Source organism: Sinohyriopsis cumingii, chromosome 4 (assembly GCF_028554795.1).
Source record: "Sinohyriopsis cumingii isolate HCF-2022 chromosome 4, ASM2855479v2, whole genome shotgun sequence".
Classification (NCBI taxonomy): Eukaryota; Metazoa; Mollusca; class Bivalvia; order Unionida; family Unionidae; genus Sinohyriopsis; species Sinohyriopsis cumingii.
The window spans coordinates 136329904-136357530 of NC_142964.1; the positions used below are offsets into that span (position 1 = coordinate 136329904).

At 33.9% G+C, this 27627-nt stretch overlaps 1 protein-coding gene across 1 annotated transcript; it reads left to right on the plus strand.

The window, feature by feature from the left end:
* The first annotated feature begins 360 nt into the window (after positions 1–360).
* LOC149802149 (uncharacterized) lies at positions 361–27503 on the plus strand. Its single transcript, XM_089956559.1, has 6 exons — positions 361–509; positions 9862–9922; positions 13164–13244; positions 15362–15559; positions 17176–17305; positions 23879–27503. The coding sequence occupies exons 1-6, from the start codon at positions 436–438 to the stop codon at positions 24814–24816; spliced, it is 1482 nt and encodes a 493-aa protein (XP_089812685.1). The 5' UTR covers positions 361–435; the 3' UTR covers positions 24817–27503.
* Positions 27504–27627: the final 124 nt, after the last annotated feature.

Genomic DNA, 27627 nt, shown 5'->3' on the forward strand with positions numbered 1-27627 from the left:
TTCTTGAGTAGTTTTTGTCCGGAGGTTGTTTATAAACAACATTGACGTTGTTTTGCTCCAATGACTCCAATGTCAGTGCATATTCCTATTTTGATCATATGAATGCTTATGTATTATGTATTCAGATTTACTGATTTTCATTTTAAGCTTTATGTTTAAATAAAAGCAATTTCCTTGAAGGAAGTTGTAGGTACTTTGATCATTTCAGTTTACCATTAAACTATTTGACGCACCTGTCGCTTTTTTATGCCCGCTTTAGGCATTTACCTTCTACTAACTGTGTAGAACTAACCAAATATTTTAAATCCATCACCACAGACGCTCATGTTAAATTAAAGACAAAACATACGCCTTTTGATCGGGAGCAAACGTAACCAAGCTGTTGTTTATCGATGGCGGCAATTATCCAGTTTGTAAATTGAACAAACGAAAAGAATGGGATCAAATTCTAGCAGTAATGTTAGGCCAGTTAAGATTGAGCAGTCGGACAAAAATCTTTCTACCCATAGGTAGGCCTAAGTTCACAGTAGGTTGTGGCAAGGCTGAAAATAAAACCATATTTTCCAAAGCACTGTACTTGATTCTCCAGTACCCAGTGAAATAGATTGCCTAGTGGATTATGCTATTTCCTCTTCTTATCATCGTTGTATATGCTGGCAAATCTGCATTTATTGTATACGAAAGTTGGAATTTCTCCTTTTTAAATTGGGTTAGTTGATTTGCTACAACGTTCGTATTTACGGTGAAAAATCGGAAAAGTAGATTCAACAAATAGATTTGTACTACAATGCTGTCGAGCATTTATGCGCACTCAAGGTTTCCGTCTCCAATATTGAAGCAAAACGCACACCTAATTCGACCGATTGACCAAAATAAAATACAGCAATGCTTACCATTTGAAAAGAGGCAATTGTCACCAGAATATTCTGTTCAAAATAATATTAATTTTTGGACACAGGGGATACCACCCCCGTGTTTTACTGACTCACGATATGTCGGCCTATTCTGTGCACAGTGTTGAAAGGATGTAATATTTATTAATGAAATGCATTACTTTGGACTGTTTCTGTCAGCATTTCAGTCAAGTAATTAGGTCAGGTTTATAGCTAGTTTTACAAAATTAAACGTAATAATGCCAATAAATGGCAATATATATTAAGCAAACAAAACCAATCTTGTGAAAAAGTTAGTAAATTTCAACATTTATTAAAAAATATAATCTATTATGTGGAAGAGAACAACAATGAATGGGATGTAATGTGTTTACAATGTCTTGCTGATGGGGAAAAATTACTAAAGAATTTAGAAACTTACTATACAATGGTGAATTTCTTAAGAATTTATATTCTAGAGGCAAGTTGACACATTGGGTAGCAGATGGTTTTGTATGTGTGGGATAACTTGCAAAAATGGAAACTTGGATTAAAATGCATTATTGTTTTAAGGTATACATTTCCATCTTTTATATAATTTATTTATTTGTATGATTCTAAATGATACATAGTAAATCAGATTTTCTGGATTACTGGTTCAAGAAGGTCATGGAGTGGGTCTTCATGTTGACATTTAGAAATCACATTTTCATATGCATTTTTGAGTAGAAATGCCAGATATTTGTGTACTTTTTATGAATATCACTTTTCTTAATTAAATTGCAATCATTCTTTCTTGATACAAAATGGATTTTTGACCCACATAACATGTGATCCAATGTTTACAGAAATGACGTATCGTTGTGCAGAATTACATGATGCGCAGAATTGGCTGACATGGTGGTATATACCATCGAACCCCACTCAATAAGAAATTATCTGATCTCCAAATATTTCAAATTCAGATATATTTTATGTGGAAATATGGAAGATCGTGTGTCATATAATGTGTCTTTGATCAGGCAATATCATTCATTATTGTGTTTGATGGTAAACTCATAGTCAAATGTATGGAATTTCTTGTGTGTCCAAATACAAAATAATATTGCCACAATGTCGGGCAATCCTGTGTACCTTAGGATTGTATCATGCCTTTATTTGCCTTTAGAGTAAGTTCAGATAATTTGCTTATTGCATTGATTGCGTTTACCTTGACTGTAAATAAACAAATCCGTTCTTATATTTTTTACTGAAAATTTGCCAGAAAATATAAAGATAAATAAACATACCCCTTATTCCATTTAAAATTCAATTTTTGTAGTTTAATTCTGCACAGTCTCTGTTTTACTTCCATTTTCAGACTTCTCTTATGCAGCTGCAAATCAAAATTTTGCTTACTCATTCAGTTGTATGTAGGTCATTTTTATTTCAAGTATCCATCTTCTTCATTTTACAGGATAACGAGTGTATAGTCTGAGCTGTCATTTGCACTGAAGCAAAAACCACAGCCTGAAAGATTTATCACACTATTTTTATTTTATCAAAGAGTCAGTGATTCACCTTGACTTCATGTTCCCAAAAATGGAATAGTCTATTTTATGTAAGAGGGGTCACAAAGTTTTTAGAAAAACATATGTCCCATAGAGGCTTTTTGTTTAGCTGCAATGCTGACATTATTGTTCACGAGCAATTAATCAGAAACATAGGAATTCACAAATTCAAGGTACAGTATGACATTTCCAAATCAGACTCAAATAAAAGATCAACTTTTTATATAGAATTGATCTCTAAAAGCAACAAGTTCAAGCTCTAATACATTAAAAACACATAATGTTGGATGCGAAGGATTAGCTGACATGCAGAATTGAACAAAATGATTGTTCTTGTTTATGTGATTTAGGGTGAAAGAATCCCTGCCCCCCCCCCCCCTTTGTTGTTACTTTGGTACCACAGTAATGAGCTGAAACTTACCTACTGTTCATTTGAATTTTTAATTTCTAAGATTATTCTTTTGCATAATAGTTTACGTACTCTGCCAATTGTAAGGCACACCTAGACCCTTGTAGAAAATATTGGAGGGCTAAGCATCTCAGTTCATTGGTGCTTATGAACTATTAATCTGTCCTTTACATGGGGCACACATCCATTCTCAGGATTAAATATTGTATCCAGAGTCTCCATTTCCTTAGGGTTGAACAGAACAAAGGTATTAAATTCCATGATGCATTTCTGCACTTTTCACAGCCTGAGGCTTAAGTACTTAAGTTTTAAGACCCCTGGGTACAGGTCAATCAAGCATACCATTCTGTAGCACTTGACAAATCACATAATCAGTGCTGTGTCAAAACAGTACAAATAAAGCAGCACTTGTTCATTGCTTTTGCATAACATGCTATTGTAATCTAAAAAAATATGGTGACATGGCATTATTAAAAGTTCCTTTTGAATTGTTAATGTGGTAAAATGATACCGATGACTGTTACATGTTCTGTGGTCATCTGGTTCAGATAGCTAAAGAAGTTTGATCAAAGCACATCAAGAGTTTCTGATAGTCTAAAGAGTTTGATCAGAGCACTGAAAAACTATTCAATTTATTCCAGTTGAAAATATGTAATTATTCAAGAATACTTTTTGTTGTTGCTAGATTTGTGCCAGGTAATCAAAAGATTTTCCTAAGAATACTGGCATGTCCTATTTACTAGTTTATCAAACTCAAACTCCAACAATTTATTGTGCAAAATATCTTTTATATGATAGTGTCTAAAGAAAAGATATATCACATAAAAAGTCTACCTGTATGCATTGCAGATTTACAGTCTTGAGCCCTGAAGTCTCCTGACTGTAACATGTAAATATATTTTGACAGTATGTTATTTATTGATATTATATTCAGTGGATAAACTTATGAGGTTACAATCACAGTCTGGACATTTTTTACTTTCTAAGCACAAAGAGTGGGGCTAAAAATCCAATTTACACTATTACAACTATGGTCTTAAATGAAGTAACAGAAAGAAGCAAAATTAACCAATTTCATAAAATCAAGAAATAGCTTAATTCTCTAAATAAAAATTTAAGAGGAACTTACAGTATTGTGAATTAAATCCCAAATAATCCTAAATGTTCTATCACAATTAAAAAAGTATAGAGCATTTCAGATGCATTAGTCTTGAATGTGCTGATGTACTAACAGTGCTGTTGTATTGCAGTGATATAATCCAGATTGTCTTTGAATGAATTCACAATAATCCCCAAATAGTGTTAATCCAGTCCATGAACACTTTTGTAATTCCAATTAATGAATAATGATTACTTATAATTATATCTGAACACAGCTAAAAGTGATTTAACTAGACTGATATTCAAATAGGAATAAATAATTTTGTTTATCAGAACCTTTTATAAAAATCCTCAGACTCAATAAAATGACAATGATGTGGGTCATAAATTAACTTCCATAATTTTCTAAGGTTAAAATGCCTTGTCATCATGTTTACAAATATTATCTTAATGTACAACCCACGACATGGACAAAAGTTACCTATATAAACATTTGTTTACAAATGACCATTAGCTCAAACTCCAACCTACAATCATGGATAAAAGTTAAGGACACAAAATATATATACATGTACATAACATTACTTTATGTAGGGGGGTTCATCATTATTTTTATTTGTTCAGAAAACTGGCAAGATGGTATGTAAGACATGATTTCCCTAATGACTGACTCTCTCACATATGCATAATATAAAGTGGGCTTCATCCTCTGCTTTACTGGGTGTGTGTGTGTGATTTGGATTTTTAATGTAGCTTTAAAAAAAATTCAGTCATATTGCTACGATGTCTGCAGTGTGACAGTTTATAGTGATGTCTAACACTGGGGCATCATGCCACAGACATGTAGCATGATGTCCTACCCAGTCACATTATCCTGACACCAGGCCGACCAGTCCTAACACTAACATCTTAATGCTGAGCGCCAAGCAAGGCAGCAGTTAGTACCATTTTTGTAAGTCTTTGGTATGACTCGGCTGGGGATTGAACCCATGACCTTCTGCTTCCGAGGCAAACGCTCTAACCACTAGGCCACCGGAGCGGTGTTGCTTTACCGAGGCAAAAAGGACAAAAGGACAAGTTCTTTCCTCAGTGTTTAGGTTTCTGTATCAGCCAGACTCCAGCATAAGAAAGTGTGTACTATTTTAAGGACAGGTTTGAACTTTCAGTGTATTCCCCCAGGGGTGTAAAATTGAGGGTAAATAAAACCCTTGGTGTCAGAACTGGGGGTCAAATAAAAAATGTGGGGGTCAAAAATGTACTGACAACTTTTTCCGCATGAAATAAGATATTGCACAACATAATCTCTCTCTCTCTCTAAAAATACAAATAAACCAACATGCACAATTAACAAACAAATGCATTGTCCATTCAAAGAATAATTCTGTTAGTTCATTTTTCTCTTAGTATAAAGTCATACTTTTAACAGTCTCCTTATAATCTTTTTGCAACAGTATTATAGACCAATACATTACATACAAGTCAATACAGAAAGCCAGTTAAATCTTTTTAACCAATAGGCACTTCATTTACTGCCTGTCATAAAATGTATACTATCATCGATGATTAGTTTCATTGTACTTCGTCCTAGAACACATTTATCCAAAAATAAAAAAGGCTAATGATTAATCTTTCTAATAAGTTACACTTGAACTTTAAGATCTTTCTTTTATTGCAGCAAGTTAAAAACCAACAAAATCTGTAATGACCCACTGATATTGTAATCCAAATAATGCATTTGCCTCAGCAACTTTACTGATTTCTTTGTTGTTAAAGAATGTCTTCAGTGATAATGTGTTCTCTAGATATCTTGTGGTGAACAAGGGCAGATTTTTTAAAATTCTTAAACCCTGTCATGAAAGGATTATTCACTTTTGCAGTCTTTGCAATCATGTGATCAGAAGTCACATCAGTAATTCTAATGGATGTGCCGTATTCCAGTCAAGGGAATTATTTTTTCCATTTTTCATTAAAGTTAGATCCACAGTTACTCTTTTGTGTTCTGCTTCTTTCACTTTCTTCGCTAATGATTCTTAGTCCAAGCCATTTTAATCTGGTGATCACTTTCGAGTGCAACAAGCATTGATGTTAAGCATCGGGATGATTTATGCGAATCCTTTGCATCAAAAAAATGCACGGCAACAAAACGTGTGCATCAGTTTTCTCCAGCATGTGTTCCTGATGCACAGTGTGCAAAAGGGAAACACTGACTCTATATGTTTTCACTTCTTAATCTTGGAAAGATAAGAGGCATTACTTTTGTTCTGTTTAATCTGTCCAAAGAAGTATCATTTATTACATTTCCCTGTTACATGATTGAAAGACAGGCTTTCCATGGTAAAAATATTCAACCATAATTTTTGTATAAGAATTCATTATGTCCTGGAGATTAAGTTGTGAACTCTGATATATTGATTAATTTTAGGATATGATGAGTTGCATTCATTGATAGAATCTTGCAGCTAGAGAACTTCAGGTCATTCCTAAAAGCTTTCTTTGCTAATTTTGGGTTATCCATTTAGGGGTTACCCAACCTAAAATGCCTCTGGCAGATCATGTAAAAAATGGTGCAGACGTAGTTCTACTAATATGCCTATATCATTGTGAAAAGGATACAGACTTAGTTCTAGACCCATCATTGCAATATTTGGTTTCATCGAAAATAGATTTAGCTATCTTGATTAGAGCCTGGTTATGTGATATCTTGATCCATTGATTGGTAAGACCAGTGTTTTTCAAATTAATGTTTACTTAACAACCATGGAAGAAAATCAAGAAAGGGCTACTATTTTCTGTTCTTGATCTGGCAACTATTTTTTTAAATTTTAGAAATGGCCCAATATTGGCTTTATTTTTAAAGTGATTATTAACTTTTTTCTTCTGTAACATCCATCATCATCTGAAATTTGTCTTTTCAAGATGGCATAAGTTTGATTTGTTGCTAAATTATGTATTTTTGCATCAGAGCTTTCTATATCCTTTTGACACTGGACTCCCTGGATCCCCCAGTTTTCTGAAAATGGGGTCCCGATGGTAAAATTTCTTGTGCAGGTGAGAAAATTGTTAGTCCATAAGTTGACATAAAAATCATTATATTCAGAATAAATCAGTACCACTTTACTAGTGTAAATCTTATTGTCAATAGGGAATACTATGTTATTTTTTATTTCATTTTTTTTTACTTTGACTTCTTCACTTTAAGAATATGAAAATGCTGTATTTCAGTCCATTTGATCACCTTTTTACCTAGGACTTTTGTCTTATGATCTGTTGGGTAAAATGTAATTTAACAAAATTCACAGTTTTATAAAAGCTAGGATCCAGGGCTAGATATTGTAGATTCACAGCATGTACAGGCTTTGAACACTGGGGCCCAAGACGAAGATCCAGAATGTGCTGTAGGACCATTTACAGGGTGCGTTGAGCAGCTGTTGGACCTACTTTCCTTGGAGTATGAGTCTAACACTCTGACAGCTGAGCCATCATACTCCCCAGCTAACATGCTGACCTTGACATAAGTAGGCCAAATTCATCCAATGAAATTGGGTATCTTATGATTCTAATAATAACTTCAACATTAATGAGGTCATGTGTATACAGTAGCATGTGTTGCTGATAACTACTACAGTATCACTCTCATGTCATTTTTCTAGTAGTAATTAACCAGTTTTACAGGTGAAGTAGTTTTTGTAAATAAAAATGTGTTTTTAATTCTTGAGACTAATTTTAATTGCCTAGCAAATACTTCACTTTTATGTCAGAATTGTAGTAAAATAACAAAACTGGAATAAAAAAAGCAAACAAATTTGGTTCAAATAACTTGTAAAATCCATCCATCTCATTAATATGAAATATAGCAGTTTGTGGTTTCTGTCACCGATGTACTAATTACACAAAATTGAACAGAGACATAAAAGAAGTTAAATGCCCCGAATAACTGTTGAAGCACTTTCTACCCAATTTGTAACTGAGTATGCACTCCTAGTAAGTAGTTCAAATGATGTGTTATTGAAGTATAATGAAAAATGTACAAAGTCAATAAAGAAATTGAACATGGTATGGCTTGGTTGAGCTACAGTACGTTGAAAACCTGGACAGCCAATCTCATTATAGCACATTGTATTGCTGTAGCACATTATACTGTTGTAGCACATTGTATTGCTGTAGCAGACAGATGAGCATCTTTAGTTGTAAGAAAGATCCATAGGAATTTTCAACTTTTTTATAGTGGGAATATAATAGTAGTAGGAGAGAATTCTATTCTGTAAACCAGTCTGGTTTTGTTCTTGTTTATGAGTATGGTGTGTTTGGCAGACAAAAATAGTTGAAACAGTTTAATACCTTGAAACAAATCATAGGCAATGACTGATACGGACCTGCATTGGTTACAAGTTTCAGTACACAAATTATATGAATACCAGAATTTTACAGTGTGGATGTTGCTATGCGATATCATGTTGTAACAGAACATAAGGAGGCCCCAAGTGGCCAGGTGCTCTAAAGCACTTGCTTTTATGGATCATTGCCATCTCACCTTGGTCTGCGTGGGTTCAAGTCTCAGGTTCGGCTAATGTGTGTATGTGAGAAAGCTTGCCAGTAGCTTCTCGTTGGTCGGTGGTTCTTTCCGGGATTTCCCCAGGTTCTTCCTCCACCATTTATACTGGCTGCCATGTATAGCCTATCTTGTGCTGAAAAATGGCATTAAAACCCTACAACAACAGCAGAACATAATTTCAGGATTCTTGCATTCAGGTCACTAAGCTGTGCATGTCATTACTAGCATTCCTTGTGTGAGGGAAGCCGATGCTAAAATTACAGGGATCATATGCCATAAATAGACTGATCGGTGCTGGAATGTATGGTATGCATGCTCTTGTATGTGTTATGGAAATGACATTTTTTTAACACATACTTGAACCCTTTGTGTCATGGAGATTTGATGCATTATGGCATGTGCCCATTCTTTGGAATGCTTTGTTCAATCATGAGAAAAGAAATGTATATTTTTCTTTCTGTATGCAACTTTTTTCTCTGAGCTAAACATGTTTCCATAATAGAATTTACTAATTCAGTCACTTTTTATAGCAATATTTCATAAATGTTTTTTTACTGTCCATTTTATTTGAGTGGTGCATGCACATATGTGTGATAAACCACTATAATTTAAGCTAAGTAAGCCCATTTTGTTTTATGGTTGCCTGGACCCTGGTATGTTGTAGATACTGCTTTAGACAAATGAACAACAAGTCACCAGTATGTGATGAGGTAGATATAGAGTGATAACTAAATGTTGATCATTTTGTTGGAAAGCAGTATTGAAAAATCATATTCATATTTTGAATAATGTATAATTGACATCATTTTACTCAGTCATTATACTTGAATTGGTTGGTATAATTTTATGTGATTTTATTCTACACTCGCATTCACAACACACTAACGATTTATGACATTAGAATCTTCTTTTTACTTATGCTTAGGAAATATAACGACAGGTTTTTGCATATCACAGCAGAAACTAAGTTTACCAACTGCTACCAGCCTATAAGGTGGCAAATTGCCTTCAGATAATTGTGGGGCAGATGGAATTTCATGCAAGCATATGCTCTGTTTCACATATATTACTTTTTGATTTGGATACATTTTTTCCTTCATCACCCTTGCTGGACTGGTATGTCAGAGTTAAAGTCTTTGCCACTGACATGTTGTATTGGGTGCGACCATTGTTTGGAGAGAAGACAGTGATCCTCCAACATGAAGGGACACCGTTTTGTTTATGACATTGATGGTATGTGCTTATATTATGGTAAATTTTTACCACAGGAATTTTATCTGAGTGACAGTTTTTAAACACACAATGGAACAATTATGTCAAGTATACTTCACACTGTTTATTACCAGTAAGTGCTGTAAAATACAATTTCTTTTATAGGAAAAAATCTGATGGAAGTAAAAACCATGCAGATCATTCACCCACAGCTGAAGCTGAACAGGTATGCATCAGACAAAAAAATCTGCAAAAAGTAATTAACTTATTATTCATGCATCTTCATTTTTAGTTAATAAAAGAATAAGAAATAATGAAGGATTAAATATAGGAATATATATTAACTTTAAGAATGATATTGGTATTGATTATGTGCTTTAAAAAATTTAAGAATGAGTAAATCCTGTTGACATTTATAGGTCTGTTCATAGCAATTATTCACACTTTTCAGTGAATTTTTCCCCAGAAAAGCATGATTAAAGAATTTCAGAATTAAAAAAGTCATCAGTTGAGATCGCATTATAATTTCAGCCTTAAAAAAATAATTTTTGAGGAATTTTTTTCTGTTGTTAAAATGTTTAATATTTGCTGTTCAGTAAAGTAGTGATGTTATAGTGAACCTAAAACTCCATCTCACCACATTTTTGTTTAATGTTACTTTCATGACAATATTTTGGTTTTGTGATACTATTGTGTGCCTGACCAAGTTAGAGGGAAATTCTATGTTTGTTTCTTTTCCTCTCAGACCATTGCCTGTAGACTGCTGCCATTAATATCTGATAAAACATGTATTTATTAAAATGTACTAATAATGAAGACACAGTTGATTTTGATAAACATACTACTCTGTATCAGTCCTCTGTACTGCAATGAATTAGAAATGGGATTTTTTGGGATGGGGTTATCTAAATTCTATATGAAATCAAGGAATTAGAAATGGGATTACTTGGGATGGGGGTTATGTAAACTCTGTATGAAATCAATGAATTAGAAATGGGATTTTTTGGGATGTGGTTATCTAATATCTACTTGAAATCAATGAACTAGAAATGGGATTACAATGTACTTGGGATGGGGGTTGTCTAAAATCTGTATGAAATCAATGAATTAGAGATGGGATTACTTGGGGTGGGGGTTATCTAATATCTATACAAAATCAATGAATTAGAAATGGGATTTTTTGGGATGGGGTTATCTAAAACCTGTATGAAATCAATGAATTAGAAATGGGGTTGTTTGAGATGGGATTATCAAAAATCTGTATAAAATCAATGAATTAGAAATGGGATTGTTTGGGATGGGGTTATCTAAAACCTGTATGAAATCAATGAATTAGAAATGGGGTTATTTGGGTTGGGGTTTATCTAATATCTATACAAAATCAATGAATTAGAAATGTGATTGTTTGGGATGGGGTTATCTAAAATCTGTATGAAATCAATGAATTAGAAATGGGGTTATTTGGGATGGGGTTTATCTAATATCTATACAAAATCAATGAATTAGAAATGGGATTGTTTGTGATGGGGTTATCTAAATTCTGTATGAAATCAGTGAATTAGAAATGGGATTGTTTGGATGTATGAAGGAAATATTTTGACCAGTTTATTTGTTAATTTTATAGAACATACAAAGATAAGATATTTTGTGCCTGTCTTCACATCTTGTAAGGTTAAGACATCTAGTTTCTATCTTTGAGTTTTGGAAGGTTAAGACATTTTGTATATGTCTACAGGTGTTGGAAGGTCCAGACATTTTTATCTGTCTTCACAAGTTGGAAGGTCAAGACATTTTTATCTGTCTTTAAGTGTGGAAGGTTAAGACATCTATCTACAGGTGTTGGAAGGTTAAGATATGTTTGGTCTGTTTTCAGTATAAAATGGAAGGTTAAGACATTTTATATCTGTCTACAAGTGTTGTTTTGGAAGGTTAAGACATTTTGTGTCTGTTTTCAAACTTTGGAAGGTTAAGACACATTGCATCTCTCTACAGGTATTGGAAGGTTAAGACATTTTGTGTCTGTTTTCAAGTTTTGGAAATTTAAGACATTTTGTATCTGTCTACAGGTGTTAGAAGGTTAAGACATTTTGTGTCTGTTTTCAGGTTTTGGAAGGTTAAGACATTTTGTATCGGTCTACAGGTGTTGGAAGGTTAAGACATTTTATGTCTGTTTTCAGGTTTTGAAAGGTTAAGACATTTTATGTCTGTTTTCAGGTTTTGGAAGGTTAAAACATTTTGTATCTGTCTTCAAGTGTTGGAAGGTTATGACGTTTTGTGTCTGTTTTCAGGTTTTGGAAGGTTAAGACATTTTGTGTCTGTTTTCAAGTTTTGGAAGGTTAAGACATTTGTATCTGCCTTCAGGTTTTGGAAGGTTAAGACATTTGTCTAACATACTGTAGATGCTATATTGCTAGTAGGTTGCAGTTGTTAAGAATATCCCTGACAGCTTTGTGTTGAATCATTCAGATTTGGGAGATATTTAATTTGCCATGAATTCCAGACAGTACAGAATTTGTCTGAAAGAAATCATACATATATTGATGTTATCTTTGTTTTGGTTGTGGGATAAATATGAGTGACTGTTATTTTCAGTCAACTGGTCTCAACTGGCATTCCACTTTCTTAATGAACATTCCTCTGTAAAAGTCATGTAATTAACTGTCATTTGATTTCTGGCCACTAGTTTCCCAACCATGGCTTCTGGCTGCACAAAGCAATCCCTCAAGCACATTCACCATACAAATGAAGCATTTGTTTTCACAAGAAAGGTATTGTTATAGGTATAGCTCTCAACTGATGTAGGAATATGCCTTATCTAGCATATGTTCACAGTACTCAGTTAGTCTCTTAATGTAATCTCTCAATTGTTATTTAAGGAATTTCAACAAACTTTAGAATATAGCTTATCAATTCATTGTTTTGATAAGTACTCCTCATTCTTACAGCGCTCCCTTTTTTGGTTGGGGAAGGGGTGCGCTGTTGACCTTACTAAAATGGTTTTACTTCAGGAGTTGACCCTTACTGGATTGTATTGTTGAAAACTCATTAAGTTATTTTGCAAATACTTTTTCTATTATGGTGAATAAAAAATTGGTTAACAGTAAGCAGAATAATGAGAACATCAAAAGACAAATCATAAATTGTACAATAACTGCAATATGTCTGTCTTAATCAGCATTAATTGGCATGCCTAAGGAGTTTGTTGTATGGAATGCCTCAAGGGATTGTTGTTCTTTTCAGTCTTGATTTTGTTTAAAAAGACAATGGAAGTGGCTATTACTACAAAGTGAAAAAATTCCTAATGAAGATAACAAAATATCCCCATTTATGATTCCCATGATCAATTTTATTTTCTTTGAATCATTATTTATTTTGTTGAGAACTTGTCATTGTGTAAAAAAAATCATTATTTCTTAATGAATTTGTTTATTTTATATTTTTGACACTTCATTCTCTTAACTCTGAAGACAAAGACAGTGCAGAGCCAGGCAGCATTTCAAGCAGATGAGGGAACAAAAGATGAAAAAATTAAAGAGCTGGAGAAACAGGTGAGTATGTTGACATGAAGTCATCTGTATCAGCTGACACTGCATACAGCACTCTCTCACTATATGACTTGTATTATAACATGGTTCCTGTTATATGATGGGTATGGAAATAGATCCCTTTTTATTAAGCGGTAGTAAATTTTATGTATCATGTACTTCATTGTAAGGCAGTCTACTTTATGGCTCTCATGGTAAGCATTATAATGAGGGAGCATTATACAATTTACTTCATGACAAGGTGATCTTATTATAAAGTATTGTAGTGTATGGCTCCCATGGTAAGAATAATGAGTACTGTATAATGTACTTACTTAAATAAGGTGTTCTCACTACAATGTAGTATATTCTATGACTCCAATAGTAAGCTTTGTAATGAAGGAGTATTGTTGTTGTTGTTGTAGGGTTTAATGCCATTTTTCAGCACAAGATAGGCTATATATTGCAGCCAGTATTAATGGTGAAGAATCCAGGAAAAACCCAGGAAAGAACCATCAACCTATGAGAAGCTACTGGCAAGCTTTCTCACATACCCACATTGGTCGAACCTGAGACTCAATCCCATGCATACAGAGGTGAGATGGCAGTGATCTGTAATGGTGAGCTCTTTATACCACTAGGCCACTCCGGGCCCCAAGTACTGTATTGCCGTTTGAGTGTATGTTATGATATCACCATTAGGGTTTATTACTGGCCGCCTCCACTTTTAATGGAGTAAAGTTCTCTGTTGTAAAATTTCAAATCTTATAAATCTAATCTTAGTATCTGCTAAACAGCATAGTTTTTAAAAACATTTGTTTTAATTTTATAGAATAAATTTATTTTGGACTCATTTTTAATTAATCTGGCCAAAGGACAATTCTACTTATGAAATAGTCAATATGGTTATTATTACTATTAGTAGAATCCCTTTAAATAACCTCTTAAAAATTAAAAACTGTTGAGCAGAATTTTATCAGATTTGAAGAAAAAACTTACTTGCAGGAAAACCTTTAAATTTATTACAAATTATGCTGTTCTGCCTTCAAATATTGCCACTTTCATTAAAAATAGAAAAGTCTGTGTGGCTGAAAATAGAAAGCTTTGAATCAGCTTATTGTCAAAAACTTCTCAACAGAATTTGATCATATTTAACAGAAAAGCATCTTCTATAAAATGATGCCATCCTTAAAGTAGAAAAATATTTATTATTTTTTTAAAAAAATGCTTGACTGAATTTGTAACAAGGCAAAGAGCCTTTAAATATTGCACAAATAATGCTCATCTGCCATTAAATATGGATGAACATCGAAGAACATATGTAATCAACAGCATTGAAAGATAGTTCAAAAGAAAGCATCTTAGTGACCCAGACTTAATGCCACTTGGCAATTAGGAGTAAGGTGAACAAACTCAAGCCCACATGAATCTGTGTTTTCTGTGTTAATGCAGTATTTTTGGAACTGTGTTGTATATCTCCATTTTTCATTGCATTTTACTGCACATGTACACTACTGCATGTGGATGCTTAGTTGTATTTTTATTTGTGACTTACTTGCATATATTTGTGTGTTTTCTTGGAATTAACAGAAACATAGCTAGTTTGCTTCAAGTAGTATTTCCATTTAATTATTTAAAAAAGAATTGAACAAATACATCTGTTTCATATGATAAATTTTCCACTGTCTGATTTTAAATACTACCATAGTCATCCCCTTGTACATCAGTGATGACATCAGAATATTACTTTGTACAGAGCATTATTATTGGTGACACATGCTAGTCTAAAAAGAAGAGGGATCTATTTTGAAAGATAAATATTTTTCTCCTACAGGGAGACAAACTGGTTTATGTCAGGATCATTTGTAGATATATACAAGTATATTATACATTGCTAAGGTACATTTGAGTGAGAAAATATGAAGTTGTCTTTTTTTCAGTCATACCTATAAGTCTTTAGATTCCTTCTTTTGTTTCATAACTTTTGCAAATAGAGTTACTTTCTCTTTTTTTAAATATATAATCAGAATTTAATTTTTTTTTTGCAGTTGACCTGCTAATATATATTTTCATGTACTGGCTATAATGCAACATAATGACACATACTGATGATAATAATAATAATAATAATAATTTCACAGCTTACTGAAAGTGAGTCTCAGAGACTTGATCTTGAAGACCAAGTGCAGGTACTGGAGGAGAGACTGGAAGAATTCCACACCACCAATGCTGTTCAACAGCAGTCAACAAATTTTGATGAGACACTTAAAGCAAAGGACCAGTACATATCTAAATTGGAGCAAGAAAAAGAGGCAGTAGAACAAGAATTTAAAAAACTGGTAAACTGAAGTTTCCTTTGTAACACTGAAATTGTTTATCTGTCAGTTGCAGAAAGGCCCTTTGTTTATACTTGTGACTTCAAGCTGCAAGTTTTTCAGTGTGTATTTGCATTAAACCATAAAATTATGGAAATTATCTTGTGATGTCATTTAGGACTTTTTTTAAAATCTGATATTGTACACCCAAAAATTGAAGAAAGATGAGGAAACTTAGCACATCAATTTTTAAAGTAATCACTAGATATTGCCCTGAAAATAGTATTTATGATCATAATGGACCAGAAAAGGGCTGTACTATGGAGTTTTTCTTTCCAGATCTGGCTTCTAATGAACATTAATCAGTATCCATTATGTAATTTTCATAGTTCTCTCTTTCTCTGAAAGTTTTCTCTTCAGAGTAGTAAAAGTTTGATTTATTGCTGAATTATGCATTTATGTGTGATCTTTTGTTTTGAAATTTAATGTGTTACTTAATTTATATAACCTAGAAAATGCATTACACCAGTGGTCATTACTGACTTCAAGGCAAAAATCAGCAAAGAACAGCACAAGCCACTTAAATGTGAAATTGATAATAATATGTTTATCACTTGCAATGAATTTCTCTTTGAGAATTTTGATCGCTACTTGCAATTTTGGTGATCACTAGCACCAAAATAAGTTAATTTCCATAACAAATGTTTCTCTGTAATTTCAAGTTTTAGCAGAATTGCAAGAATCAATCACTTTTAGCTCACTGCATGTTTTTTTCTTCATCTATCATGATTCTTCATCCAGGCAGGTGATATGCACCTGCATCCCTCACTATCAGCCTGTTTGAAAACTTGGTCTGAAAACTGTAGAACTTTTTTTCCATTCCCAGTAAAAATTGATATGTACTTGGTAACGCATCTTGTAAGGCATACAATGATATAGAATATCTTTCTGCTTAAATTGTTTTGAAGTCAGGCTTGACTTTAAACCATTCGATCATTTAAAAACAAATCATAGTTTTGAGGCTTTTAACAAACTGTTATTCTACTGATGCTGTGTGCTACTTTTCTTTGATGTCACATCACATGCATTGGTGTCATGTATGCAGTCTCATACCACCTGGTCATGGATATACAGTGTCATGTAAACTTGTGATTCAAAGTCCTTATTCTGTCTCTTGACACAGGTAAATTGTATGTATCATGATTCTTTTGAACATATCCTTATAAACAAGCACTTGTTTTAGAGAGCGAGTGGCTTTGGGCTGTACATACAGGTACTAAAAGTACAAAAATTCTGGCATGATAATGAAACTCAGCGCAAGTGTTGTACATCAGATTGGTGAATATTTACTAAATGGCCAATCAGATGGAATTTACATTGAATTGGTGAACATTTGATAACTGACCAATCAGACAGAATTTAGATCAGATTGGTGAATATTTACAAGCTGACCAATCAGACAGAATTAAAATTGTATTAGCAAATAATTACAAAAGTGACTAATGAGACATTTGAATTTTCCATTGAATGCATGTGTGAGATTGTTTTGGTAAACTTATGGCCAGGTTTGACTGTACCATACATTCTGGTGCTAATTTTAACATCTTTTCATCTTTAAACATAGATTCTGTTTATTTTAGAAAGGCAAGCATAGGAAAAAAGTGAAGACGCTGTCCATGCAGCTCTCAGAGTATAAACAGGAGGTCAATTTTGAGATCATGGAGTTGACAGAAGAAATAAAAAATTTGAGAAAAGAAAACAGGCTTAAAGGTAAATGCTTTTCAGTGGTCATTAAAGATAGTGTTATTGACTATATGATTCCTTGGATCAGTATAGTCACTGTTACTTCACATTAGATGAGGTGATTGTATAGTTAAATTGCATCCAGTCCTGGATCAAGATGGATGCTGTGGGGCTTGAGCCCCATCATATTGGGCTGTCATTATTTTCCTATCACCATATTAAATATATACATGCCTTAATAAGAAAACACTTCTCGCTTGGGTCAAAAGTTGCAACATCCAAGTGCATGTATCTCTGGTCCCAATATACATTGTTGAAGGAAGCAGCTGCTTAATATGCTTTGAAAATCATTGTTTTGGACCTGATTGTGATGCATACATTTCAAAATGTCATGCTGCCATAGCTTGATGCATACATCTCTAATGTCTTGTTGCCTTATTTTGGTACATACATCTCTAATGTCTTGTTGCCTTATTTTCGTACATACATCTCTAATGTCTTGTTGCCTTATTGTGATGCATGCATCTCTAATGTCTTGTTGCCTTATTGTGATGCATGCATCTCTAATGTCTTGTTGCCTTATTTTGGTACATACATCTCTAATGTCTTGTTGCCTTATTTTGCTACATACATCTCTAATGTGTTGTTGCCTTATTGTGATGCATACATCTCTAATGTCTTGTTGCTTTATTTTGTTACATACATCTCTAATGTGTTGTTGCCTTATTTTGGTACATACATTTCTATTGTCTTGTTGCCTTATTTTGATGCATACATCTCTAATGTCTTGTTCCCTTATTGTGATGCATACATCTTTAATGTCTTGTTCCCTTATTGTGGTGCATACATCTCTAATGTCTTTTTGCCTTATTTTGATGCATACATCTCTAATGTCTTGTTCCCTTATTGTGATGCATACATCTCTAATGTCTTATTGCCTTATTGTGATGCATACATCTGTCTTGTTGCCTTATTTTGATGCATGCATCTCTAATGTCTTGTTCCCTTATTGTGATGCATACATCTGTCTTGTTGCCTTATTGTGATGCATACATCTCTAATGTTTTGTTGCCTTATTGTGATGTATACATCTCTAATGTCTTGTTGCCTTATTGTGATGCATGCATCTCTAATGTCTTGTTGCCTTATTTTGGTACATACATCTCTGATGTTTTGTTGCCTTATTGTGATGCATACATCTCTAATGTCTTGTTCCCTTATTGTGATGCATACATCTCTAATGTCTTGTTGCCTTATTGTGATGCATACATCTGTCTTGTTGCCTTATTTTGATGCATGCATCTCTAATGTCTTGTTCCCTTATTGTGATGCATATATCTCTAATGTCTTGTTCCCTTATTGTGATGCATACATCTGTCTTGTTGCCTTATTGTGATGCATACATCTCTAATGTTTTGTTGCCTTATTGTGATGCATGCATCTCTAATGTCTTGTTGCCTTATTTGGGTACATACATCTCTAATGTCTTGTTGCCTTATTGTAATGCATACATCTCTAATGTCTTGTTTCCTTATTGTGATGCATACATCTCTAATGTTTTGTTGCCTTATTGTGATGCATGCATCTCTAATGTGTTTTGCCTTATTTTGGTACATACATCTCTAATGTCTTGTTGCCTTATTGTGATGCATACATCTGTCTTGTTGCCTTATTTTGATGCATGCATCTCTAATGTCTTGTTCCCTTATTGTGATGCATACATCTGTCTTGTTGCCTTATTGTGATGCATACATCTCTAATGTTTTGTTGCCTTATTGTGATGCATGCATCTCTAATGTCTTGTTGCCTTATTTGGGTACATACATCTCTAATGTCTTGTTGCCTTATTGTGATGCACACATCTCTAATGTCTTGTTTCCATATTGTGATGCATACATCTCTAATGTTTTGTTGCCTTATTGTGATGCATGCATCTCTAATGTCTTGTTCCCTTATTGTGATGCATACATCTCTAATGTCTTGTTGCCTTATTGTGATGCATACATCTTTAATGTTTTGTTTCCATATTGTGATGCATACATCTCTAATGTCTTGTTGCCTTATTGTGATGCATACATCTCTAATGTCTTGTTTCCATATTGTGATGCATACATCTCTAATGTCTTGTTGCCTTATTTGATGCATACATCTCTAATGTTTTGTTGCCTTATTGTGATGCATGCATCTCTAATGTCTTGTTGCCTTATTTTGATGCATATATTTCTAATGTCTTGTTGCCTTTTTGTGATGCATACATCTTTAATGTCTTGTTGCCTTATTTTGATGCATACATCTCTAATGTCTTGTTCCCTTATTTTGATGCATACATCTCTAATGTCTTGTTGCCTTATTGTGATGCATACATCTGTCTTGTTGCCTTATTGTGATGCATACATCTCTAATGTCTTGTTCCCTTATTGTGATGCATACATCTATCATGTTGCCTTATTGTGATGCATACACCTCTGATGTCTTGTTGCCTTATTGTGATGCATACATCTGTCTTGTTGCCTTATTGTGATGCATACATCTCTAATGTCTTGTTTCCTTATTGTGATGCATACATCTCTAATGTCTTGTTCCCTTATTGTGATGCATACATCTGTCTTGTTGCCTTATTGTGATGCATACATCTCTAATGTCTTGTTGCCTTATTGTGATGCATACATCTGTCTTGTTGCCTTATTGTGATGCATACATCTCTAATGTCTTGTTTCCTTATTGTGATGCATACATCTCTAATGTCTTGTTCCCTTATTGTGATGCATACATCTGTCTTGTTGCCTTATTGTGATGCATACATCTCTAATGTCTTGTTCCCTTATTGTGATGCATACATCTGTCTTGTTGCCTTATTGTGATGCATACATCTCTAATGTCTTGTTTCCTTATTGTGATGCATACATCTCTAATGTCTTGTTCCCTTATTGTGATGCATACATCTGTCTTGTTGCCTTATTGTGATGCATACATCTCTAATGTCTTGTTGCCTTATTGTGATGCATACATCTGTCTTGTTGCCTTATTGTGATGCATACATCTCTAATGTCTTGTTTCCTTATTGTGATGCATACATCTCTCATGTCTTGTTCCCTTATTGTGATGCATACATCTGTCTTGTTGCCTTATTGTGATGCATACATCTCTAATGTCTTGTTTCCATATTGTGATGCATACATCTCTAATGTTTTGTTGCCTTATTGTGATGCATGCATCTCTAATGTCTTGTTCCCTTATTGTGATGCATACATCTCTAATGTCTTGTTGCCTTATTGTGATGCATACATCTTTAATGTTTTGTTTCCATATTGTGATGCATACATCTCTAATGTCTTGTTGCCTTATTGTGATGCATACATCTCTAATGTCTTGTTTCCATATTGTGATGCATACATCTCTAATGTCTTGTTGCCTTATTTGATGCATACATCTCTAATGTTTTGTTGCCTTATTGTGATGCATGCATCTCTAATGTCTTGTTGCCTTATTTTGATGCATATATTTCTAATGTCTTGTTGCCTTTTTGTGATGCATACATCTTTAATGTCTTGTTGCCTTATTTTGATGCATACATCTCTAATGTCTTGTTCCCTTATTTTGATGCATACATCTCTAATGTCTTGTTGCCTTATTGTGATGCATACATCTGTCTTGTTGCCTTATTGTGATGCATACATCTCTAATGTCTTGTTCCCTTATTGTGATGCATACATCTATCATGTTGCCTTATTGTGATGCATACACCTCTGATGTCTTGTTGCCTTATTGTGATGCATACATCTGTCTTGTTGCCTTATTGTGATGCATACATCTCTAATGTCTTGTTTCCTTATTGTGATGCATACATCTCTAATGTCTTGTTCCCTTATTGTGATGCATACATCTGTCTTGTTGCCTTATTGTGATGCATACATCTCTAATGTCTTGTTGCCTTATTGTGATGCATACATCTGTCTTGTTGCCTTATTGTGATGCATACATCTCTAATGTCTTGTTTCCTTATTGTGATGCATACATCTCTAATGTCTTGTTCCCTTATTGTGATGCATACATCTGTCTTGTTGCCTTATTGTGATGCATACATCTCTAATGTCTTGTTCCCTTATTGTGATGCATACATCTGTCTTGTTGCCTTATTGTGATGCATACATCTCTAATGTCTTGTTTCCTTATTGTGATGCATACATCTCTAATGTCTTGTTCCCTTATTGTGATGCATACATCTGTCTTGTTGCCTTATTGTGATGCATACATCTCTAATGTCTTGTTGCCTTATTGTGATGCATACATCTGTCTTGTTGCCTTATTGTGATGCATACATCTCTAATGTCTTGTTTCCTTATTGTGATGCATACATCTCTCATGTCTTGTTCCCTTATTGTGATGCATACATCTCTCTTGTTGCCTTATTGTGATGCATACATCTCTAATGTCTTGTTGCCTTATTTTGATGCATATATTTCTAATGTCTTGTTGCCTTATTGTGATGCATACATCATTAATGTCTTGTTGCCTTATTGTGATGCATACATCTCTAATGTCTTGTTCCCTTATTGTGATGCATACATCTCTAATGTCTTGTTTCCTTATTGTGATGCATACATCTGTCTTGTTGCCTTATTTTGATGCATGCATCTCTAATGTCTTGTTACCTTATTGTGATGCATACATCTCTAATGTCTTGTTGCCTTATTGTGATGCATACATCTGTCTTGTTGCCTTATTGTGATGCATACATCTCTAATGTCTTGTTCCCTTATTGTGATGCATACATCTGTCTTGTTGCCTTATTGTGATGCATACATCTCTAATGTCTTGTTGCCTTATTGTGATGCATACATCTGTCTTGTTGCCTTATTGTGATGCATACATCTCTAATGTCTTGTTCCCTTATTGTGATGCATACATCTCTAATGTCTTGTTGCCTTATTGTGATGCATACATCTCTAATGTCTTGTTCCCTTATTGTGATGCATACATCTCTAATGTCTTGTTGCCTTATTGTGATGCATACATCTCTAATGTCTTGTTTCCTTATTGTGATGCATACATCTCTAATGTCTTGTTGCCATATCATAATGGATAATATCTCTAATGTCTTGTTGCCATATCATGATGGATAATATCTCTGAAGTCTTGTTGCCATATCATGATGGATAATATCTCTAATGTCTTGTTGCCATATCATAATGGATAATATCTCTAAAGTCTTGTTGCCATATCATGATGGATAATATCTCTAATGTCTTGTTGCCATATCATGATGGATAATATCTCTGAAGTCTTGTTGCCATATCATGATGGATAATATCTCTAATGTCTTGTTGCCATATCATGATGGATAACATCTCTAATGTCTTGTTGCCAGTTCACCTAATATGCCTTAGAAATAGATCTAACATGTGCTTTAACCAGAGCAACCATACGGGAAGAGAGAATAAATCTCTTAGTTGAAAGTTCCTTGTTGCTTTTGTTAAGTAATTACACATGAACAATGTGTACCGCTGATGATGATTTTGTAGGTGTGTGCTTAAAGGGTAAGTTAGGAACTTTACAATGATGTTATATTCTGAATTGTTATTGAGTACTGTTATGATATATAAACAAACCCTTTGCGCCGCACCATCTTCAGTTGTTCCAGATCTGTTGCTGTCATACTAATGAGACAAATGCCACATTGTTATATTACAAGAAAATTACCATGACTTTGCTTCACCATTGGTGTCACAGTTATACACATTGTTATTAACCTGACATGACTAATACCTGACATGACTTTAGTTAAGAACTATACATGACCCACACACTGAGCAGACTGCAGAGTACAAGTATAGCTATACACATTACACTCATACTGTACAGTGTCACAGGCCAAGTACAGGTATAGCTGTACACGACACTCATACTGTACAGTGTCACAGGCCAAGTACAGGTATAGCTGTACACATGACACTCATACTGTACAGTGTCACAGGCTGAGTACAGGTATAGCCACTCACCATTATGGATCACTGTCATCTTACCTCTGTCTGCCTGTGTTCAAATCTCAGGTTTGGCCAATGTGGGTACGTGAGAAAGCTTGCCAGTAGCTTCTTATATCTCGGTGGTTCTTTCCGGGGTTTTGCCAGGTTCTTCCTCCACTACTTTTATTGGCCACCATGTATAGCCTATCTTGTGCTGAAAATGGCATTAAACCCTACAACAACAGGCATAGTTATACACATGACACTCATACTGTATTGTGTCACAGGCTGAGTACAAGTACAGCTATACTTGTGACATGCATACTACACAGTGTCACAGGCTGAGTACAGATGCAGCTATACCCATTTTCAAATTTACTGGGTTTTAAAATTATTACTTTCCATCAATCACATCTCTAAAAATTAGATAATGGTACAAGAATACAGATTTCTCACTCAATATTTTTGTTGAATCAAGTCGTGTTGTTTTACCTAATTAAACACTTAATCGTCAGTTTACAAATCAATGTATTCTGTGCAGATTGGAATGTGCATAGTAACTTCTATCTTTTAGTATTAAAATAAAGCATGAAGTAGTGTTATAGTTATTTATAAGTTCTTCATCTATCTTATGAAGGGAAGGCCCCAATGGCAGATCATGAAGAGATTAAAAGCATGTCTGAAGAGAGGGATGTCAGCACAGAGACATCAGAGCGAATGACACTTATTCTAGAGATGTCATCGCAGCTTTCTGAGCAAGAACAAAAAATCAAGTCCCTTGAAGACCAGCTGGTGGAGAAAGATCACATCATTGAGGAACTGCGACGGAAAATGAGAAGCAGTTTAGGTGGAAATGCAGTCAAGGAATACAATGTAGCAAAGAACAAAAGTGAGGAGAGAAGGATGATGGATACAACAATGATCCATGTAGATTCTGCAGAAAGCAGACATAAGGTGGACTATTCTGTTCATCATCCACAAAATTCTATATCTTCAGTGAAGAAAATTGAAGAGGATGAAGCAGACATTGAAGAAGAAAGTTTGAATAAATTATCATCATTACTAAAGGACTATAAGCCAGGTAAACCTAATCTCAGAATGAGTGAGGACTCATTAGAATTAAGGCAACTTATAGAGGAGGATCAACAAGGACGAGCCTTTTCAGGGGCCAGTCGAGACTCGGGTATTGGATCAGCTGGGAAGAGAACAGAAAATAAATTAACATTCCCTGCTCCAAAATCTGATATTAATAGAAAGTTGTCACATGTGTTAAGTGATGAGTCAGGTCTATCAGATTCTGATCTAGAAAAAGGGGTTCTGCCCACATCCAAAGTTTCCAGTGCCCCAGCAAAGATGCAGGCTTTACGAGCAGCATCTAGAGGCAGCAGTAACACTAATGGACAAAATTTCAATGACTTTGAAGATTCAGAGGAAGAATTGTTCCCTAGTCTTCCCCCTAAGGGTCCAAGGTCTAAGAAGAAAAAGTCCCAGCTAAAGAAAAGGATAGGTAGAAACAATGACTTATCTTTTAGTCATTTACCATCAGTTGCATTCGGAGAACAACAACAAGGCTGACATTCAGTTTATCACATGTGCAGATGTCTTTCATAATCATCATCAGTGCCAAATAAATTAAAAGTATAAGAAATAATTGCAATTGCAGAAATTTCCAATGGGTCATGGCATGGTTTTCACACTTGATTAAAGATAAATGATAAAAGTATAAATAGTGCTAGTTTACTCATGATTGAAGTGTGCAAAAGTAGAACGTTTGCTATAGTCACATATATTCCAAGAGTGACTAATGTAAGTTGAGAGCTGTCTTTTATTTAAGTTTAATCCCAATTTGAATTCTTTTGCTCATTACAAATACTCAAACAATGGAATAGAAAGAAAGGCTGTAATTGTTAATTTCTTACAGTCTTGCAAAAGTGCAATATTAGACCTGTAGCATGTGAACAATTAATCCCAAATTTATCTTAAATATAGGAAAGGTGATTGCAGTTACCTGAAAATGGAGTCTTTGTTGAAACTGTAAATATATTAAAAAATTGGAGTATCATAAATGTAACACATTTATTGTATCACCAGCAAAGCACAGGGAAGACATAAGGATTTCTTTTCAAATGACATTAATTTATAAAGTTTTTGTATTTTGCTCCATTTCTTTGAAAACATTGCATGTACAGTCATGAAACTGGATGGGTATATTCATCTTGGAGGGTACTACTCACCATGGTCAAACGTTGGTCAGAGTCCCTTAATTTTCATTTTCTAGCAGTAAGACTGAAATTTTGCACTTAATTAAATTTTCTGACACTGTTGTAGAAACAGTCATGAAACTTGATGGTTGATGGTTATATTTTTCTAGGGGAGTACACATTGTAGGCAGAAATAGGTCTCATTGATTTAATTTTCATGTTCTAGTGATTACATTAAGTTTATTTATTTGGCTCAGTTCTTTTTACACTGTTATGTGCTAATTCATGAAATTTAATGGCTGTATTTATATTAGTGAAAAGGTTACTGTCAAGTGTGCATGGACCTTATCTTTCTGTAGTAACTATGCAAGGCTTTTTAACATGTGGTTATATGGTGAATATAGATTATATTATGGTCAATCATGTCTTATCCATCATATGTTATGTATTATCATTTCAAAGTTGCTGTTTATGACCTACTCTGAAAAAACTGGATGACCAATTTGCTTGAGATTTACATAGAACATTCTGGCATTAAGTCTTTCAAATTTGTTTAGTGGCTGCCAATCCGACTTCCACTATGGTTATGATTACTAAAATTAGAATAACCGTTATATGATTTCCTTCTTGAAAGTTTTTGGCTTTCATAATTTGGCACTTTTTGCTGATTTCTCATTGGTATGACCACCATAACCTTTAAATGGCTTCCTGAAAAACTGCTCAACAGAATTTTATTACACTGAACAGAAAGCAGTAAGACATAGAGGGCTTTCAGTTTTGTTCAAATAATGCCAATCTTCAACATACATAAAACCTGCCACCATTACTGAAAATAGAAATAACCTTTACATGACTTATTAAAAACCACTGAGCTGAATTTTACTGCATTTGATAAAAAGCATCTAGTCCTAAAAGCCTTTCAAGATTATACCAGCGATGTTGATCGATCATCAAGTATGCCACTATGTCTAAATGTAGATAAAAAAATTTGCATAGCTTCAGAAACAGCTCAACAGAATTTGACCAAAAGATGAGAGAAAAAATTCTAGCTTTAAAGGTTTTTGAATGTATTCAAATTATGCTGGCCTGCCATCAGATATGGCCAGTGTTACAAATAATAGAAATCCATTAAATGACTTCTACTAAAAATCACTCAACAGAATTTTGACAAGGAATTCTGGCATGAACGATTTGTTAATTTTCACAAAAAGATGCCAAACCACCATCAAATGTGGTTGCTGTTACTTAAAACAGAAGAAAACCTTAAATAACGTATAAAAGCTGCGTAACAGGTATTGATCAGATTTAGCAGTAAGGCTTGAAGACGTTTCACATTTATACAGATGATACTGATCTGCAGTAAAACATAACTGTCATTACAAAAAATATAAAACCCTTTATGGATAAAAATATAACCATTAAAGAAATGCATGCATATATATATATATATATATATATATATATATATATATATATATATATATATATATATATACTTTTGTGAAATTTAATATAAAAACATGCAAAGGAGATATCAAATGTTGTGACAAAAGAGAAACATTAATATACCTAATTATTAAATGTGCCAGAAAATGTGTCAGTTTTGTTTCCGAATTTGTTGCTGCTTTAGTGTTAGTACTATCTTTCCATGATTAATTAGTTTCCTCTCAAACTAATTATTTATAAAACTCTTCTTTTTTTCTTTGCAAAACTGTACATGTACAGTCCTACCCATTTATGTTGACATCCTCGGGTCTGAGGAAATATTGTTGACATAGGCGGATGTCGAGATAAGTATTTTTTTGGGGGGGGCCGAAAAAAGATACAAGTTAAATCTGTCAGTAAGGGGTGACCTGTCGTCAGTGAGTAGCATTTACATTTTGAGAAAACAATGGAAATTTTGAGTTCATGAAGACAAAACCAGTGTCAAATACGCTTGTATATTGAAAAATTACATTTTAGTTACCTTTTTGTAATAAAATCCACAATAAAATATTGCATCGGTCACATCTTGATATGAAAAACATTCACTACGATATTCAGTGTAGGCATTAGCACATGGTTGCATAGTTGTTATTTACATGCTTCAAGTACATGTACTTAAATTGGCCTAGAGTTTGGTCAGTCTGTTCCCATCTTATTGAGGCTACCAGGGGGATGGGGCTATTCACAAGGAAATGAAAAC